The 21,841-nt window shown below is 36.3% G+C and overlaps 1 protein-coding gene across 11 annotated transcripts; it reads right to left on the reverse strand.

Annotated features, from left to right (window-relative positions):
- Positions 1-215: 215 nt before the first annotated feature.
- dlg1 (MAGUK family member discs large 1) lies at positions 216-20,995 on the reverse strand. 11 transcript variants are annotated; one of them, XM_076118725.1, is made up of 22 exons: positions 20,758-20,995; positions 20,054-20,185; positions 14,471-14,586; positions 13,484-13,585; positions 13,028-13,072; positions 10,997-11,026; positions 10,655-10,882; positions 10,417-10,497; positions 9,818-10,072; positions 9,549-9,690; positions 8,736-9,001; positions 7,815-7,948; positions 7,367-7,486; positions 7,005-7,128; positions 6,654-6,762; positions 6,311-6,352; positions 4,728-4,796; positions 3,066-3,215; positions 2,722-2,894; positions 2,385-2,494; positions 2,194-2,285; positions 216-2,106 (listed from the first exon to the last, which is right to left on the reverse strand). In XM_076118725.1, the coding sequence occupies exons 1-22, from the start codon at positions 20,774-20,776 to the stop codon at positions 2,000-2,002; spliced, it is 2,646 nt and encodes an 881-aa protein (XP_075974840.1). In that variant the 5' UTR covers positions 20,777-20,995; the 3' UTR covers positions 216-1,999. The 11 variants fall into 11 exon arrangements, with proteins under 11 accessions (XP_075974840.1, XP_075974839.1, XP_075974841.1 ...); XM_076118724.1 differs by having other exon boundaries at positions 10,655-10,891; XM_076118726.1 differs by lacking the exon at positions 4,728-4,796 and having other exon boundaries at positions 10,655-10,891; positions 20,758-20,994.
- Positions 20,996-21,841: the final 846 nt, after the last annotated feature.

A 21,841-nucleotide genomic window follows, 5' to 3' on the forward strand; every position in this document is an offset into this window, starting at 1 on the left:
AATATTGGAATAAAAATCGATGTTTTTTTCTATGTATTAAGCACACGAGCTAGCCGGCACGTACTGTAGTACCTACTTCATAAAAAATGTAATAGGCCATACCCCTCATAGGTATAAAAACACATTGCGTGTCGGGGGTAAAAAATGCAGCTTGGATCAGGTAAGGGTAAACTATGGGTTTTAATAGGTAAGTAATTTGAATAAAAACAACAATAGATTTTCAACGTAAATAATTTTATTCAAACTATTCTATTGAACATCACTAACTCATAAACATTGTACATCTGCAAATATGGATGTGAATTAAATGTTAAACTACATGTTAAAAGGACATTATACACTTAATTTGCACAAACTCAATTTATTATTAAATAAAATACCTACTTAAAAAAGATGAAATAAATAGCTTTAAAATAAACCATTTTCGTGACTATGATGTTAATACATTGATACAGAATCTTAGAAATAAATTAAAATATCTATAATTATTATTATTTACATTACACAACAAAATTAATTAAAAAGGAATCACGACAAACAATAACGAGTTTAACAAAGCAAAGAATTATTCTTTACCAATATTGCTAATATACACAGTGTCAAATCTCTTTGGTAGATTTAACAAATTAATTATCAGTTCTGCTACACCAATCAGTTTGTCGTAATTTCTTTCCGTGTCAAAATTTTAAATACTCCATAAAATCATCAATAGCAGTTGTCATGTATCAGATAATTAATACTTTTAAACATTCTCATTATATTTGAATCATTATTACGAATAAAATATTTAAGTACCATGTTTTATGTTAAAAAGTATATATGCATCATTTTGTTTATACTAAGGTACATACATAATACTCAGGGGTAATAATTACTCTGTTATTAAGGACATAATGATTAGCAAAACATACGCCACGACGTAACAAACAATTATATTGCAACCTAAGCTTTACATGCTCGCTTCTAGTGCCATATTTGCAGATGAGCATCAATTATTCCGTAAGAAAATAAAATTCTCAATAAATAAATGTCAAACACTATTTAATTGGTGAGACATTTCACACCATATAACACAATTGCTTACTATAAAAATGATCAACAAACAACTTGCACCTCGCCTAGAGTGTCAAGGTCGTCAAGGAGGACAACGGTGTGCACAATGTCATGAGATTCAATGGTTACCATTACGATAGATTGCCGCTTGAGCAAATAATCCTGATTATGTATGTCTTAAACTAGCCATGCGTGAGGTGGGTTCAACTACACAGCGTCACTATATCATAACTAGTAGGTATACATTTTATATAGCGGTTTAACATCACCTGTGCAACGTGATTCATCTCGTACGATATATCCACTATCTGAATATTGTAATTATAGTAAACTCTTAACACTGACGAAAAATTCAAAATGTATCTAGCAACCTGAGTAAATTAACATGTATAATACCATTTTAAAATGTTATTAAATATACAATTTACATAGTTAATCGAAGCACAATTAGTGGGCTTTGTCAAATAATTAAAATAATAATTCGATATATAAAACTTGCATTCGACGACTCGTCCTCGTCTATAGATTTGCACGATAACATAAGCGTAAATATAGTGAACAACGGTGAACGCTATCGATAGCGAGAGTTCTCGGTCAACAATTTATCCACATGTGACAATATACATTAATTTTAGAAATAATCTCTCAACGCTAAAACAACTCCGATACGGTCTATCTATGAAGCGGTGATACAAGAAATCTGATCGTAAATCTAAAGACGCGTTTAAAATCGCGCTCGGAGCGAGCGAGCGAGCGAACGAGCGAGGAGAGCGGAGCGGGGCGGGCGAGGGCGGCGCGGGGCGGGCGGCGCGACTACTCGGTATCGTACAAAACATCCGCACCTTGTAGTGAGACGGCGAGTGGACTCGAGGCACTATAATAGGTACTAATTAGTACGTGAGGGGTGGCGGTGCTGGGGGCGCGTATGGCACACGGGGCTCGCGGCTCACAGCGGCTCGCGGCGCGGCACCCACACGGTGGGCCCGCTCTCCGCCGTGATCACCGCCTTCACCTTGGCGTAGATCTCCTCCGGCGTGTCGCCCGTCACTACCGCTGCACATCATTATATAAACACTCGGTTAATACGTTATACTAATAAATCTTTATACAGACATAACCGATATAAAAACCAATACATACCGGTGAAATATTCAGCGAACTCTTGTTCCATCTTCAGCGCACGTTCGTAGGTTTTCTTCGCTTGCTCTTCAGTCATTCGCTTATTCATTTCCCTAAAATATACAAATCGTTATAATATCTTTCAAAATATCTTATGAGGGTTATAATTATAGTCTTTTTTTATGTTTAACTTACAAACATGTTTTACTTACATTATAGATTCTACGCTCTTTGGTTTTATAAATATGGCAATAGGGTACAGTTGCGCCACTTGTAACCTTTTGATTGCGTTGCCGCTCACATCCAAAATGCAATGTTTGCCCTGGAAATTACAACGAATACAATTAGTTTTTTTACGCATTACCATTAGTACATCAGTCCGCAAAAATCTGTTTTTTTAAACCCAAGATTGAGTAGTGATTAAATGTTTGATGAGCAACAAAATCTACTACACTTACACACTGTAACTATACAGCGTATAATTAACATATCTTGGCGACTTGGTTATACATACAAGCACGATATATGTCAGAAATGATGAATTTGTACCTTTTCAGCAACTTCTCTAACGGAGGCGACGGAGGTGCCGTACAGGTTGTCATTGTACTGTCCCGCCTCGATGAACAGGTGGTTCTGTATGTCTCGCTCCATCTGCTCGCGGCTCGCCACGAAGTGGTAGTCGCGACCGTCCACCTCGTAGTCTCGTCGAGGACGGGTCGTGTCTGGCAACGTAACAGGGTGTTCATATTTATGATACACAATAATAAACATTACAAAGATGCTCTTGATAATATTACAGGATTCTAAAAAAAAACTTATATAATCCTAGTAAAACATGTGGATATGAAGCGTATAGTGTTGAAGAATTATAACTATAAATGAAAGTTACTCACGAGGCACGCAGCTGCCGAACTTCTCAGGGAATTCAGATATTAGATCATCGTTTATTCTGTCCTTGAGCGGGCCCAAGATAATCACTGGCCGCGTGTAAGTAATCGTCAACTGTTGTACGGTCTCATAAGATAGCACCGTTTCGTCTTGACCTGTAAAATATTACATTTCAACATACATTATATACATACCTGTGTCAGTGATCTATGTAGCGTTTTGATTGCAGTGACTATTGCCCAAGTGAATGGTGTTTTGTTTTCATAATTCTGATAACTAACAATGGACCGAGCGCCTTTTCAATGTACAATGTGGTCGTAAGATCCGATGTGAACTATAAACATGTGTCGCTTAGCTTCAAATTACTGATTTCCACTTACATGTTTACAACATCATTCGTGCGATATGTGCTGATATCAAAATAGTAGTATGTGCAAAACTAGTGCTGCAAAACCAACCTCTCCCACCGTAAGAGAAACGTCATTAAAATATATTGCATACGACGACATCTCATTACACAAACATTATCTCATAGAACATAAACATCTACATTCAATATGACACTATGTTGTATCTACCCTACGTAATATTATATATATATCGATAGTAAAAATAAATATCCTAATAGTGAAGTAAATAGTGTCATACAGAACTAATATGAAATTGGCGAAAGGTACATTTAAAAAGTTCTGACTTACGCAAGTAGGAATGCATTAAATCACCTGCCAGCTAGCATAACATAGTTCTGGAAAAATGCACAATTCGACACAAGAAACAAACGCAACTCAATCTTGTTCACAACCCGACTAATGGGTACATGGTGAATATGATATCATGCAATGTATCTAATTTGTATGTTCTTCTCCTTTCAACATGAAATACATTAAATGCATGACTCGATATTCAACACGTAAATCTACAATGGGATTTTAAGAAATCAAATCTAAAATATTTTATCTTGTGTCGAATCTTTTACATTGTTTTCTAAAATTACTCTAAACAACATGAATAACTACTAGCCAAGATTAAATAAAACCTTATGCCTCAGTGACACGTTTCAAGGTACAATTATTTAATTCTGGCTCCAGCGACCACGCCCACCGACAACGGGTCCAACGGAAGAGACAAGAAGCGAATATACACATTTCAATACAACAACCATGTATGGCGGCGACCGCTCTAGGCTAAAAAAATAATTACAGCGCCCCTAAACATCCGAAGCGACAAAATCTAAGTCTAAATTAAACCAGCACAGCGTAATTGATAAAAGAGAAAACAAGCCGGAATGAGTATGTCGTGAGTGCGAGTGCATGCGCCAGGCGCAAGCGCAAGCGCAAGCGTGCAGCGGCGTAGTGTCCTGTGTGCTTCCAGTGCCCGCGGCGCCGCCTCACGCCGCCGCCGTGCAGCCCAAGTGATCAAACAATTTTGAAACCATGATCCAAACTTTCGTGAGCTCGATGGTATATTTTCGAGTGCGGAGAGGCTATTAGAGTAATCGCGTTGTATGAATTGAAAACGACTGAACGGAAAGAAAATATGACAAATAATAAAAACTGGAGTGTTATTGAAATGAAAACTACGTTTCTAATTGATGATCATAACCAGAATGCGGGAGGTAAGGTATCGGCTACGGCACTCGCAAGCTACGCCTCACTCCCAAAACTTACTCTCGTCCTCGAGATAAATGAGCGTTATCTCCTCCATCATGGGAAGTTCCACTCGATACAAGATTTCCCCTACACGTAGAAAAATTCACGTTACATACATTTATAATATACGCAGGGGTGAGCGTCCGCACTGTGGCGCGGTGCCGGGGGTGGGAACCTCCGATCGGACGGATATCGTCGAGTACGTTCGTTAAACAGAACTCTACGAGTTCGTGAATAGCGCTCGAGAAAATAAATAGCAAATAAAAGTATGTCATATTTGACCAGATGATAATAAGGATGTATCGCTGGTTTCGGTAAGGCAACTAGAAGCACGGGACATTGGCCGGATGTGGCTCAAACCCACCCGTGTGCTCGCTGCGACCACTTCTTAGTATCAACATTAACTACTTGTGGAACACCAAATCGTAACTTGAAGCTCTCACCACACACCCGTGTTCATCTTCTTATGACTTATATCGAAATAGGCCATGACTCTCAAATCATTACTACATAATCGTACATAGGAATATTACTCGATACAGTATATATTCTCAATATGAATAATGTACATTTCTTGATCTCAAAAGTGATCGAAGTAAATACTACGATTTAAAATCATTTAGAGCTGTTACAAATTTCAAACACAGTTGTGCGGTTGCAGAGCGGCATATTAAAAAATAAAACTATCTAACACACAGAGGTAATAAGTACATAGCTTGTCACTGGGTCGCCCACAACATCATATTATTCGACAAGCGACAATGATATTATGCCGATTGCTGGGCAGAGTGTTGCTAGACCTATATTTTAATTATAGGCATCACCATGCGTCTCCATACACACTACAAGCAATAGTTTACTCACATAGATCCCGTACATTTTGATAATAAATAAGTCATAGTAAATGACTACATCGTGATTACAAATGATATCACATAATAACAATAATATATGATGGTTTGTGTTCCATAAATACTTCTTGCATTAACAAAATTTAAGTGTGTTTTACCAATATGATGTTAGATATCACATATTTATAAAATAAATAATAAAATACATATAAACAATGTGAAAATATTCATGACAAAAGTTGTATTTACCACAATTCAAGTTTAATATTATATTTAAGTCCAAATCAAATATAAAGTATATAATAATAGATACTGAATTGCTTATACTAAAGGCAATCAAATACCACTTAGTTAATGAGAACTTGTTGTGTAATAGAAAATATTCTAATGCCCTTTTCTATTAACAGGAACAAAAGTGTGTCAAAATAATAAAAGTTATTAGCCACGCATGGAAAAGTACAGTACAATTGAGTTTGATCGCCCTTAGTAATGAACAGTGTACAATTGCTCTCATTTATTTATATAACAAGCAATATTGAACTTCCACAAGGGCAGCCTATTCACTTTCATGTTAAACGTGAATTCGTTGTGGTTAGAAATAAGCAGATAGCTCCAATGTAAAAACGACCTAACTTTAAATAGTGGTTATTAGCAGCCGCATGAAAAAAAAACTGCGTAATGACCTACATACGATTAACAGCACAGTAGCGAGAGTAATAAATATGAGAGGAGGAGGGAGAGTGCACTTACCGTCCGCGTTAGCATCCTCCTGCGTGTAACAAAGCATGAAAGCTGTAACAAAATCCTTGTATTAGTTCATCGTGCGCCCAAGCTCTCTGTACCGGTACAGCCCGACGATGATCAGGTGCAGTTTAATCTGTCACTTGTATCACATTATTATACTCTGTGAGCACATTCCAGGAACTGCTCGGCGACGATCATTATAATACACGTGTACCGCTGCACCATATAATACATTATTTATAATGTTTGTGAATAAGTTAATGATATTTAAATGTATGGCGATCAGTTGTGCGCCGTGAATGTGAAGTGTACATAGTAGCAGGAATTAGCTAATAATAGATATACTTACGTTCTTGGTCTGAACCATCCTCGGATTTGCCGTCCTCTCGACTCTTCATGAATGGGAACTTTCTGCTGAATGACAACGTTTTCTTTTTCCTCTCCAATGTGGATTGGCTCTGTAATTACACAAACATAATGTTGTTATTCCATTATGTAACCGTGCTATAGTAGTTTAATATTCAGCCGAGTTTCAGTTTCATGTTGTCGACATAATAACAAGAGACTTAACTTAGTACCCTTGAAATACATACAGGCTTAGAATAAAGCTAAGAATAGACGGTCAATCGCCTTGACAAACGCCAACAATAGTGTTAATGTGAAGCGACAATGAAACGACCTTGTAATAAATAATACTAACAGTGCTAACGGGCGTGCCCTGTCCCTGGAACTTGACTTGTCGGTCGCGAGCTCGCTGCTTGCGCTCCCACCGCCGCTTCGACGGAATGATGCCGATCGCGTCCGACTCCGTCTTGTCCAGTCGTCTGCCATACAAATATATAAGTTTTTTTCAGAGATTTTACCAATATTCATATTAGAGAAACTTTGATGAATTTTATGATAGGTAATTGGAGGATTGACAAATGATTTTTTTAAGCCAAAAGCTAGAGAAAACAAACGATTACGCAAAGTAGTAGTTTGAGCATTTGAAATAACTTTAGAAATCAGTATTTAAGCCTACATAAAAAAGGAAAGCTTATTATGTAAGTAAAATGATGTTACCTTGCTTGCCACCACTCATCGTCAGAAGCGTTAGTGACATGTAGAATATCACCGTATCTGAATGGCAGCCCTCTCGACGGCAATCCGTCGTCCCTCACGGGGTCGTAGTCGAACAAAGCTCTGAAATCAACAAGTATCTATGACAGCTTTTACTTATCCTATAATAAAATGACAGCTAGTAATATTCTGAAATTCGTTTTTATAATATGGCACCAGACAAAATTTGGTTCCCACCCAAGTGGATGAAGGCTCATAAAGTAGGCAACAAAGAAATGTCGATTGTGTTAAAAATAATGATCATTCGTTTTTACGGGAAAACTTAGCAAATGAAAACATTGTGATTTGTAACACAATAGGCCAGAATGGTTGAGCAGGCTAGCTCTCTTATTTAAAAGGAGATGCAGACTCATCTTGAATAATAATTATGTATTTCAATTAGTCTTGTTACCTCACATATAAAGATCGTTTCTGAGAGGTCCTTAGAAGTGTATGGTGTTGCTTCAGTTCATTGATGCGCGCTTCGAATTTGTTGTACTCTTGAGGTCTGTACACCACCGTCAATCTCACTTGCTGCCCTGTACTCTGAAAAATAATAGAAAATCATTTAAAAGCAACTGTTATATGGCGGCAACAATCAAGCATAAACAACAACAGTATCATTAATCATTTTGTAAATAATGTCAGATATCACGACATTTATAAAATTATTGAATAGTTATATAACCCTAGCAGGTCTTCAGTTTCTTGCGTCCTTCGAAAGGAAGGACAGAGTATGCTGATGCCAGTATCTAATTAATATACTTGATGTTCTTTTTTTTTAATTACAACGTCATTTCGGAACATTCAAAAGAATTTCCCTTTAACCCTCAACAAAGAATACTTCACTCTCACTCACTTAAACAGTATTCCGTAATGAACATTGACCTTAAGAACTCTCCTCTCAGCAAATATACTCTGACATACATACTGAATAAGATAAACGAAAATTCATGTAATCTTCAAGATTTATCAGCACGATAGTGTTATCAGTTTCCGCATATTTATGTAACAATAGTATAATCTTTATCACACATGTTACATTCGTTATTACAATATGACACTACGACAAAATATTGGCTGGCTCTCAATGCTACCAGTACTGTGATACTTTAAACTGTTGTTTATCATACTTATTAATAATTATAGAAAAATCTGTCTAACGAATCGATTTATTAGAAGTACAATCAAATTATGCATTTTTATTTTATGTTAATTTTGAAATATAGACAAATTTATCCAAAATTGTACCTAAGCGTAATACAAGAAGTCGATAAGGAAAAAACGGAGCTTTTTGAATAGATAGATTGTAGATTAGATAAAAAAGTAATACCTTTAAAGCTTTAGCAGCTTGTTCGTGAGTGGCGTGCGTGATGTCGACGTCGTTGACGGCCAGCAGGCGGTCGCCGCGCCTCAGCTGCCCCGAGCGCTCGGCGGGCCCGCCCGCCAGCAGGAACGACACGTAGATGCCGTGCCCGTCCTCGCCGCCCACGATGTTGAACCCGAGCCCTTGAGTTCCTTTCTCCAGTTCCACTACGCGGGCTTCTTCGTTACTGTCCGTCACGTCTTCGCGCCGAAGAGAGTTTGCTGTGCTCGAAGCTATTACAAAAAAAATAGTAGGCGAATTTAACACGATATATATTGTGACCCGGAACTCGGCCTACCCAACAGATTCATTCAAAAACCAAAGGAATGAATCATCTTCTCGCTCATATCTTAACAATGCTCACCATTGTGTGTATTTCTGACAATTCTGCAAGGGCCTAAGTGACGACGAATTAATTATCGTGGATGACGAAGGGGTACGGTATGCGATGCTACCCGATTTAGGTACTAATAGGATCCTTTTATGTATACAACCTATTTAATGTTAATTAATTTTACTATTTGAAACGCTGCATACTAATCAACAATAAGAAACGTAATATACGTGTAAAATATTGTTGATCTAACTATTACTATAGGAATACATGACATGTTATTACAGATAATATTAACACGGCACGAATTTGTTTGGACTAGTAATAACGTATGACATTGGTTGGAGGCCCTGTGGTATTTAGGTTTTAGGGCCGAGGTTTGAAGGTCAATAGGGTGGTGTAATGTGTCGTACACGGTACTACATACAAGTAATATGTAAACTCACGTGTGTTAGCTCGCGAAGTACGCGGCGAGGGCTGTCCGTGGCGCGGGCCCGGGACTAAAACGAGTTGAACTCGCTCACCCGTCGCTTTAAGAGCAGCCACCGCATCCTCGTGCGTTACATTGTCGAGATTTACGTCTCCATTCTGAAACGACGTAACAAAAAAATATTACATAACATTCTTCAATCAGTTTCTTGATTCAATATTATGATACGCCAATTATACGACCGGTTGATATGTTATTGAAACATGAATGACGACAAGTACTCACCGAAGTATTTTTGACCATAAGAAGTTTATCACCGACCCTCAAACGTCCGTCTCTATGAGCAGCACCACCAGCCATAATCTTGGTCACATATATTCCGTTATCACCAGGGATATGTTGATTTCCGAGACCTCCCGCTATACTAAATCCGAGCCCGGCTCCACCTTTCACCAACTCTATCTCCACAGATTCCTCTGTTTTTGACACTTGTGAAACATTTAATGTATTATTATCTTCCGCGGCGCGACGTCGAATTTTCTGTAAAGAATATAAAATATAAAAAATGTAATACTAAAAGTTAAGACTACGCGGCTACACGGCAGGTGACTCACGTCTTTCGCGGGACAATGTTTGTTGTAAAAGAGTCCTTGCGCGAAGGCCATCCACTGGATTGTGTCATATAGGGCACACTGAATAGTTCGATTATGATTTAAAATTGGCAGATACTATTGGACAACTATATCCTGATATAAATAATTTGGCAATGGAATGTGTCAACCTGTTCTTGTGTCCATGTACTACTCACTTCCTTACTCTAATGTTTGTGAATCACATATTTACTTAGAATTAGGCTTGTAAATTATATGTAAACAAACACTCACCAGTCTCACAGTACTGCCAGCCTTTTTTAGAGCATCAACTGCATCAGCATGTGTTACGTTTTCAACAACTGCATCATTCACCTGCATGGGGTAATATAAATGAAAATATGCCCTTGTTGCTATTATTTGCATTATTATCCTATTACTATTCTACAATTACGCATTGCTAATGGGGAATTCTATAAATTGAGACAAATACACACTTTGTTACATAGGGCTGAAAATAGAGTATAATAACCTGTAATATTGCATCATTGATCTGCAGCTGGCTGGCAGCAGCCGCGCCCCCGGGAATGAGCTTGGTAACATAGATGTGAGGGTCCTCGGCGACGTGGGGGTTGTCGGAGCCGCCCGCGATGCTGAACCCAAGGCCGGCGCCACCAGCTCGCGACAACACCACAGTCATGTACACAAACCCATCCTCCCCTTGTGTACGCTCACTTCCACCACCTTCTATACCATTTACCTGTAAAGGCTACCATTTTTTTTAATGATATTACCCTTATTATATAGCAATTCTATAAAAAAGCAATTATTGTTAGTTAAATTTGAAGCACATCTCATAAAATTATTAAATTACCTGCTTCATTTCTGGTGATGTAACGTGAGCCTGAAAATTATAACAGAAATGTGTACAATATGGTAATATTATGGGTTTAGGTCAATTTATAAACTTACTATTGACTATTACAGATACTGTTGGCAAAAAGGTCAGGTAAATGGAGGTTTTAAAGGTTTTCCAACAGGTATTCTTTCTAGTAATATAAAAATACATATCCAAGATTATGATTTAGTTGTAAGCAAAGGTCTCTCATAAAATGTTATTAGATTCATTGGTCATAAATAATGTTTTTTAAACTCATAAAAATATGTTAGATATTATGATTATTTGGATAATAATTTACATCAGGAAGATGACATATATAGGGCAGACTTCATTCACACTCATATAATACAGTTGTTATGCACACAATCCTTACAGTGAAATAATAAAAAACCATTTACTACCTATTAAAAGTAGGTGAAAATAAAAAACTGTGCCTATGAAATTTTAAATATGCATATCAATACTAATATTACATAATTATAAATAATATAAATATTCAATTTATATAAGAATACATAAATACAAAACTTGTTCAAATAAATAGTATTATTATAAGAATTATATTTATTATTGTCATGTGACAATGGTGAAAATCCATTGAAGTTTATTGACTGACTGGTACTGAATTAAATTGAAGTCATCATGTCACCTACTCACCGTGTCAAGATTAAACAAGGAGGAGACTTTCCGAAGGAATCCATTATGTGATTTTTTCTTCCGTCTTTCTGTCATTTTCGAAAACAAGTGTGCATAGCCCTCAGGGAATTTATTTTGTTGTCCGTACTACACTATGTACACTGCATGCATTGTTAGTTACACACTTGTGTCCACTTTCAGCTTACTTGACGATGTCCAGCATGCACCATTCTCTACCTAGAACCCACAACTAACTTGCACCAAAACATATCAGAAATATGTGACCTTTTATCAAGGTATGCGTCCTCTTTTCATGTTTGCTGATAGTCCCATAACACTTAAAGCTTTTTATCATGTTAGCTTGGTTTAAAATTGCAGCAGTCCTTATCTAATGAATGGACGAATTTGCCGAGCCCTTTTTGATAGCGATTTTAGTAGATATGTATGTATGGCTAGGTAATTATTAGGCGTGTTACCAACTTGTGTACGATGATAGGATGGTATGAATGTCAAAGCGATGAACCTTAATTAGAATGTCCGTGTTACGTTATTAGTGTGCAATTTATGAGCACTTGATAATACTAGTAGTATCATAGTACTTATATTGTACCTATAACAACCATGGGCGAGTAACAGCGATTGTTACAAGCAAAACTAACTCTGAAGTCGCATTAGTCTCACCAAGAATTGAAAACGTTCCCAGAGTGTAAAGAAATTACTAAATGTTTAAAAATAGATTAGTGTTTATTAAATGGCCTTACTTGCAACGAATACGAAATCTCAGCAGTGTGAATGTCAAAATTTTGTGTGCAATATCATTTCACTGATTATCATTTATAAGAGTAATATACTTTCAGTCGATGTAGTGTTCGTACGTCATTGGCACAATTGTGAAATTTAACGGCACCAATCCACACAACGAAGAAACGTTAGCGCACATATCGCCGAAAACTTGTACTATATTTTAGGTTATAAATAGTACTACGAGACGCGAAACACCAACCATCCGCCATTACCGTCCACTTGTTGTACCTAGCGCTCTGTTCAGCCACTTTCGTAAACGTCACGTCATCAAAATAAAAAAAAATGGAATCATTGCATCGATCCACCGCCCGATCCGCACTACGACCCGGATAGTTGTGAAGAATGAACAAAAGATGGCGCTGTTTTCAATCGCGATCGGTAACATAAGGACATCAAACCACTAAAATAAGACAAATTAATGCAAGTAAGTTGTTCAAGAATTTTCACCATTGGAAATGACTCTATTTACTACAAAAATAAATATATTTTCTTATGACCACAATTTCACAACAACTGAACTAAATTGTTTTTATCTATTTAGGTTTAGTCATTCTTAGAACGTACCTTTTTTTCCTCGATTTCTCCACTTTGCGGCACGACAGAATGTGCCTGAACAATAATTAAGAGAATTTGTATTAAAAACAATATTTTATACCTTAATGATTCATAATAGGTAATACATGTATTTAGTAGTATTGACGAAGAATGCAAAACTTGAAAAAATATGTTTTAGGCTTCGACCGGCATGCGAATCTCATAATCATACGAATGGGTAGTAGTAATAATAACCAAGTTTCCAGTTTCTGAGTCAATTCTAGAGTTCAATGTACCTTCACCAATTTTAACATTGCTAATAATATTTAAATATGAGATAGCAATTTAGGTATAAATTAAATAGGCAAACGCTTTTATTTGATACTTATTTTGAGGTGATTTTATAAATTATAGGTAGGTACTTTTATCAAAACAGATAACTATTGAATATTTAGTACCTACCTAGGTAGTTATAAATGTACTAACCTTCGTCGAGTCTGGCGTATCATTTCGTGATTCTGATTTCTTATTGTTATCCTGGAGGAAGGCATTGGATACGCTTCTATAATCACTTTCCTCTGTAGGTATCTGAAATACATTTTGCGTTTTGTTGCTTAATACGACTATAGAAGAAGTAGGTACCTACCTACCTAAACACTAAAATATTAAAGTAGGTAGGTATGTATGTTTGAGATTCCTTGTTTGTAACTCTACATTTCTGAATAGATCATTAATTCTGCCAGCACTACGAATATTTATCCCTAGATCTCTATAACCAACGCATGAGGCGAAATTCTCAGTTGCACCTACAAAGAGTACAAAGTAAGTACCTACCTAGGTACCTAACTTAAGTAGGCACCTACCTACCAAGTAAGTTTAAAGGCGGATGTAGGTATCGCAAAAGAAATTGACTTGTAGATTTTTGACATTGACAATAACATAGGTACGATTACTTGCTGATGTCTGCCTCTGAAAACCTAGCGGCATTCTCAGTGATATCCGAACACCAGGTCGGGGTTCTATTACCAGTTTCTAAAGAGGCTTTCTAGCTTCTGTTAGAAAATCCACAATACCTAGCCAAAGTGACAAAGGTGACGTAATAAAGGAAAAAATAATGAAATCAAAGAACTACCTACCAGCAAAACAATGGTTTATTTATTTATTCGTTAAATGAAACAATCCGTAAAGAAAGTCAACAACGGAGGTTCAAATTAAACTGTAAATAACCCAGTTAAAATTGCTGAATCTCCTTGCTCAATTTGCACATAAAAACATCCGATCAAAAAGATACAAGCCTCATTGTTTTACTTTGTTTCTATTTAAATATTTCTCATATTAAGAATTTAATCTTGTGTGCCAACAAATTTCATGACCGTGCTAGTTACCTAATACACATGGCTAGTATTGTATGTAGTATCTGTAATATGTTAATTACGAAATAAAATTACGTTAGTGTGGTAATTATTCACTTACTTCTCGACGAGTGTTGTCCGCTTCCCATTTATTGGCAATTCGTATAGTTTCCGCAGTCTTTTGCTGTATCGATTTGGTGTCATCTAGAAGCGTGAGCTCGTAGAATTCTTGGATATCTACAGGAAAATAATTTTCTTTTTAGTACCTTGTACAATCTATCTGCTATTACATTTTGATGAACCACACGAATAATAGAATAATTTCCCACTTAATATGTTCTGTTAGTATTTGGGTAAAGGTTATGAATATGTAGGTAGACAGACAAGTAAATGCACGCAACTAGCGCTAAATATGCCTTATTCACTAAGTCCGTTATCTGGAAATCCTGATCTGAAATAATTCCGTTCAGCCAGTTCAGCAATGAAAAGGTGGGTTGTGAAAACTATCGCGTGAGTCGTGTCGTGTAGAGATCGATATCGAGCGTGCGGGCGGCGACCCCACTTTGTTTCATGTAAAGAGTAGGTAGATGAACTTAGTGCATAATACCTATGAACTAAACCTGTCAGCCATGGACCAGCCTAGGTGTCTCAGCTGCCTGGATGCCAATTTTACAGTTAGTTGCACCGCATCGTTTGATCGCAGCTCAGAAGCTCAAAGACTACAAATGTTTGTACCTAATGGTAAATAGCTAGGATTCAGTGATTTATCCTCGTCAGAAAATTCCTCTAATTGTTTAATACAAAAGTCGTAGTATATTTTTACAACGTATTTTGTGAACATCTTTTAACCATCCAAAGGTATCGCACGTGCTTTTTTATTATCATCATTCTATCGCTTTGTATATTGCGTAAGCATTTTATAAATAGGTATCAATATTATAAGAGAAGTTAATTGTTACTTTTCCAACCAACAACAATGAGCCCGTAAGTACCTACCTACCATAAGGTAAAGTTGGTAGTATGGTAAAGTGCGTGTACCTGTTCTACTGCACGTCGCTCCGATTTAAGACACAAATTGGTTTCTAATATGAATGTAATATGTAGTTAATTGTTACACTAATATAGTAACGTGACACACTTAACTCTGGTATGCAATAAATTGACTACAGTATTATAGTAAATGAACTATTCTCAGTACATACGTACCTATTTACAAAACTCATTCTTTTATCGCCTTAAAATTAGGTTACCAATCTACATTGCTGGCAATACGCATTACCGTAAAAGAAATATTAAACTTTTATTGATAAGCGATACTTATCTCTACGGATATTACGTGGCTACCTACCTATACTATTGTTCACACTCATGGATAGTGACGCTATGGTGACGCAAAATAGAGATTTATTGAATCAAATTTCATAACGCATAACTGAATAAGATGAATCTTTACTTTGGCAAAACTGTTATTGAGTTTAAATGGGAATTCACTAGTTACATCGGTATGATGAATTGAAAAATGTAAAGCAGGAATTTAAACAATACAAAAGTTGAACAACAATAAATATTCGGATCAGTTTGTTCCGATTCCGACCGATGTTGCCGTTCCTTCAGCTGCTTTGTATTGTATTGATTAAAAAAATATCGAACAGTTAAGCCAACATAGTTTAAAATTTCAATTAAACATGTCGAAGAGGGAATTGTGTCGGCGAAAGGCTCCGGTGTAGTCGGTGACCCGTATCTCGAGATCTAGGTCAAACAGACCATCGCACATATTGTAGAGTTTACGAACGCATCCGCCTACTACGATATGGATTGGTTTATTTACAGCACATGTCAATCAAAATTTCCTAAATGTAGAGAAGGTTGGAGCCAAATGAACAGTTTAATTGAAGCAGTCTATAAATTACTTGTTCAAATAGTTGGCTGAGTGGCTAACTCGTAGCGCAGTATCAGCTGAACATAAACGGATAGGTATGCGTCTATGCGACACAGGTAGTTACCTTACTGATGCTACATAATAAGCGATGGTTTAAATTATTCAATAGCGCATAATGATGCTTAATAACATTACTGCTTTTGTTTCATTATTGTTGCCGCACTCAGGTTCCTCTCTAACCTACTTAAATTGTAGAATATAAATATAAAAGCTGGGTAAGTGGGTATATAGTGTCAATAATTTATATTGCTTATCACTGTAAGGTCAGATTTCTATTTAAAACTGGTCAACAAAAGCTGAACCAGCCAATTATCTTATTCTAACTTAATAAACAACAGAAATGAGGATTAATAATATTGTTTTTCAGTTGATAAATGCAGTAGGTACCTACTTACATGCGTAAGCGATACATGTGCTTTATACAGTACACGTACACGCGACAATTAAATGCGTAGCTGTGAATTTGTCCTAATTATACCTACCTACTATTTTTATATTTTTTGATGTTCAATTAATAACAAATAATGTACCTACTGCAATTTTTCAGTAAATTTTGTACAGTGGGTAAACTTAGGTTTTACAGAAATTGTTAGGATTTGCCGTAACTTAGCATAATTCTGAGTTTTACCTTATCATCTTGTAACTCTTTATTACATCTGCGGGTAGCAGGTATTAGATACAGCCATGCTCTACTAAGTAACACTTAGGTATCATGTTTGTATATTGTTATGCATTATTGACATCTGTTTATTTCCAACTCAATGCGATTTGATGTCAAAACAGTTTGATTTTTTCACATTATTCAACGGAGATTTATGCGAACTTATCTGCGGACAGCGAACATTGTGAGGCAGTGAAGCCCATATGTGTTCATTATGGACAAATGACGCATACGGTCAGCTGCAATCAAGTACGACACGACAGCAGGGCAAGGTTAATCCAATGTAAATAAAAGATATTAAAGTTAATACAATCTCTCTTTAGAAACATCTTCTTAATGAACTTGAGGCAATGACTACTTTTAATAAGAAGGCACAATATAGGCACCTATAACCAGTTATAGCCTTATGCTGGGCATGGATTTCCTCCCATAAAGAGAGCAACATTAAGCCTTGAGTCCATCACGTTAACAAAGCACAGGCTTTTAGGCCTTTGTGCCTCTTCAAGAATGTGTACTTATTATTATAATTTGCAACAAATGTAATTAATCAACCATAGCTCTGGATATAGAAACTATAGAAACATTATAAACTTTAAATTAATATCGAGTGGACTGATTTATTAGATTAAGCGGTGACTATGTTTTAGTCAAATAGCTTTAATTTTGTTCGGATGTTCGTATTATAGGTACCTAGGTATAAATAAATTTCTTGGTTATACTTACATTAACCATTGGTTAAAACACGAAGATTATTGCCGACTTCACGAAATGAAAATGAAATCTAATTAGGTACCCACCTACTTAATAATATACAATATAATAGCTAGATTAATTCCTAGCCCAAAATCATGCCCAAAACCGTAGTCAATGTGTAGCAGACCTTCGCTGTGTTGATATCAGATATACTTGTGTAATGTTCATTACAACTGGCTAAATATAATGTGTATCACAATAGCAGTGTCGTGGTCAAGGAAGACTCAAGAGCGCTAGTGACGCGAGATGCGGTCACGCGCGTGTTCCGATATTTATAGCTTGTTGAGCTGACTGATTCGGTCCCTTCGACCAGTGAACTTCAAAGTCAAACTGAAGTTCAAAGCGTAATAGCTAACACTGAAAAAAGAACGGTAGCTTTATATTAGTTTATTTTTAGATTTTGCTCTCCATGAGCATTTACTGCATTCAGTGAACAAACAATGGGTAACTAAACTCGCTACCTATATCTGGGGAGAGGGAAATCAAACTGACTTTTTCTTACCGTTGATATAGTATAGTAGAACAGACTTTTGCATAAATGTATACGTAATACACAAAACGTACAAAATGATACGCACGCACTGCGGGTTAAGTAAACGTGGAAGTTAATAAACGTTCAATACTGATCGAAGATAACATTTCCTTAAAACCTTCAGACTTAATATGGTTCTCGATACTCGATAATGATATTTGTTACGTAGTAAACAGCTAGAGTGCGATATCAAAGGTATCGGCTAGTCTCCAAGTGGTCGTATAACATGTATTATGCAGGTAAAGGAAGTACCGGGGTCACTGACGGCCATTAATCGATATTCAAGTTTTATCTAGCTTATGTAGTTTTTATCGTATTGATTTTCAAGTCTATGTGTGTAAAAATAAAATATTTTACAAATTTCATTTACTTCCTACTTTTAACGTCAACAAAATTAATGATATGCTGTACGTAAAGGTCATTATACTACCAGAGTTTTGTATCCAAACGGTCAGATTCTTATCTATATCTTATCTCATTGAAACTACTAGGTACTTAAAAGAACTATTTCGGTAGACTCTAAGAACATTAACTGTTAACCAGTTGGTTATATGAAAGACCATAGATGAATACTTATCACCGAAATGGTCTCCATATTAATTAGTCAAAGTAGATTACCATAATGTACACTCGTAATTACATAACACAAAAGCATAACAAACTTAAACCTATTTTTCATAACGGAAACATTTCGCTCTAGACTCTACTATCGTAATACACCTGTCCAGCTATGGGTAATTCACCTTAGCTTAAAAAAACAGGTGAAAATCCATCGTAAGTAAACAGCTTTTCCGAATTTATGTACCGAATTAAAATCAAGTCGGCGATCGTAAGTTTTATAATGCTTTACGTTTTTGCTAACTACCTATGCAACTTATTTCCGTTTTGAACTATCAGTTGGATCAAAAAACTGGTTGATTGGTGAATGAAGCTCCGTTATTTCTGTGAAAAGTTGAATAATATTAGTATAGCGTTTCATGACGTAACTAAAGCAAGAATATATCTGTTCGGTGAGATAAATGTATTTATTATGTTAATGTTGATTATGTAGCCTTGGATCCTGGACCTTATCACATTGGAAACTATTACCGTTATCGTTAAATGTGTGGGTAGTAAGTAGATTTTTATATACCTTGGGCGATACGCGCGTAAATTGAATTGCCGTGAAGTGGTAGCAATACACATCGGTTTTAATCTAACATTGTAGCTACGCTAAATACCCATTGCTTAATGAGGTGGCCTAGTTAAAATAAATTACCTTATACCATTACTACTACGTTCATAATACACGTACACTTGACCTGTTGCCTAGAATGAAATGTTTGAACATTGTCGTAATATTAGTGAAATGCAATTTCATGTAAATACTCCTATTATATCACAGACGTGCTTGCTTAGGTATGTACCTATTACGACACTTTCGGGTCGCCTCAGGTGCACGCGCTGTATGTAGAGTTATATTATGCTATAACTAATTTACATAATCTTAATAGTGCTGGGGTTGAAATAAAGGGAAGTGTATAAAGAAAAGCGTGGGAGACCGAAACATGTCCTAAACAAAAACAACCGTGTGGACTGTCTACTTATGAAGATAGAAAAAAATAGCATAGAAGACCGTTTTCTGGTGATTTCATGTGTAGACAAAGGTATGGTTCATATACATGAACATCAATTGGGGTCATTTATTTACTCTAGATACCTATAATGCGAAGGTCAAGCAATAAGGAGGTTTCGAGGGAAATACAATTGCCAGATTTCCTTGGTTTCTGCTAGTCTAGGTGGTATTTTGTAAAACATAAAGTTGTAAATTAAAACTTACCAAGTAGAGCTTGAAACAGACGAGATTTAAATATCCTAATGACTCTCTCGATAGCAAGGCGTAGTTGTCGGTCCTGCGGCTTTACCAATTTACTGTGGTAGTCTTCCAGCAGTTCTAATGCTCGATGGGCCTCTGTCACATCAACGTAAACAATGAAATGAATAAAGGTCACAATACATTGATTCTTCTTTGATATAAATAGCATAGGAACATTGTAAGTCAGTAACTGGGTCATGTTTACATCTCTTCATAATTTCTTTCTATTATACCCAAAGGTGGTGTTAGTTAATAGTGTCATTTTCTTTATTACCCATTGATGAAAGCATACCATTCAAGCCCATTCTAAGTATTGTTAGGTAAGGCATAGTTCGTAAGGCAGACAAGACACACCACTCGACCTACATTTTAAATGTAGCGCATGTTTTTATATCATTATTAGAACAATACAATAAAACAAATCAAAGCAGGATCAATTATATTTTTGTATGGGTTAATAATAGTATAAGCCAAATGCAGAGCATTATTGTAGAGCGTAAAATGTGGGTGCTTGGCAACCCTCTAATATCGATACGAATAACAGAAGGGTGCTATAGTAGCGTACGTTGCTGGCCCTTTGTGCAAATTAAATAAAAAGTCAATGACAGCACGAACCAAACACGGTCACTATAGACAATAAACGTCGATAACGGAATATCGAAATTCACCTTGCTTACGAACTGGCATCACGGCACCACCCCCTCACGATATTTTAGAAACTAATACACTTGTGTGAAAATAAAAGAGAAATTGTATTTCACAGCGACAATATGATGACACTGATCATTTTAAACAATTTTAATCACAGCTAAGATCATTTTTGAACGGCACATATTGTCGCACAACGAAAACATTTAGAAGATAAGGTACGAAGTCAAGCGCGGTAGTGATGCCGCTTATAAGGGCCATCGAATACTGCGCCCGATGGGATTGGTCGATTTTCACAGTGACGTCAGGGGGTGGAAGCATAGACAAAGGAAAACGTAGACAGGGGTTGGGAAAAAATTTAATAGGGATACCACATGTCACATTGACCGGTTCCCAAATAGCGACAAATTATATTGTGGTAACATTATATTATTATCCTTCGACGTATTGTCGATAGGTTGAATAGGTATTTACCTGTCTAAACCCTAAAGTACTTATATGATTTCTTCCTTATATAGGTAGTCAAGTAAGCAAAAGTTAGAACCTTAAACTGTCAATTACAACGTTTTAATTAAGCGTTTTTTTTAAATTTGCCGCGGCTTTCTGTTTACATCTTTCATTCACCAAACTATCTACCCTCATGGGGAAATATAGCGTGATGTTATTTTCATATTTGCCTGCGTTTTGTTATGTGAACTGAATTATATTTATTATTATTTATTGATATCACTCATAAAACGAATTCTTCACAGCAGGCAGTGTCTGCGGTTGCTCTCGAACTGTCGCGTTGCTAGTTGGACGTCTTCCGACAATTCCCGTCAAATTGATAAGAATGTAAGTAGGTACGTCAGTACGACTCTACCCTCCCAAGCTATAATGCATGAAGCTTGCTAGGCTGGAATGCTCCATTAAAATAGAATTTATAGCATAAAAAAACTTCTGTATAATGAAAACTGTTGGTCAGTAGGTACCTATCTAATTAAAGTATGGATATATCTATTTCATAAATTAACATTTAAGTGCAACATTAATAAAATTATGTAGTTCCCACCGATCTCAGTAAAACCGAACTGTCTAATCAGTGCAATCGAAACTGCGCAGTTA

The sequence above is a fragment of the Anticarsia gemmatalis genome, chromosome 9 (genome assembly GCF_050436995.1).
Source record: "Anticarsia gemmatalis isolate Benzon Research Colony breed Stoneville strain chromosome 9, ilAntGemm2 primary, whole genome shotgun sequence".
Classification (NCBI taxonomy): Eukaryota; Metazoa; Arthropoda; class Insecta; order Lepidoptera; family Erebidae; genus Anticarsia; species Anticarsia gemmatalis.

Excerpts from the sequence above, each read along its gene's own strand:
- dlg1 (XM_076118724.1), bottom strand. Across the intron at positions 11,027-13,027 it reads GAGAAATCGAGGAAAAAAAG|GCTCACGTTACATCACCAGA; the intron begins GTACGTTCTAAG and ends TATAATTTTCAG. Across the intron at positions 3,216-4,727 it reads CATTTATCTCGAGGACGAGA|GTCAAGACGAAACGGTGCTA; the intron begins GTAAGTTTTGGG and ends AATATTTTACAG.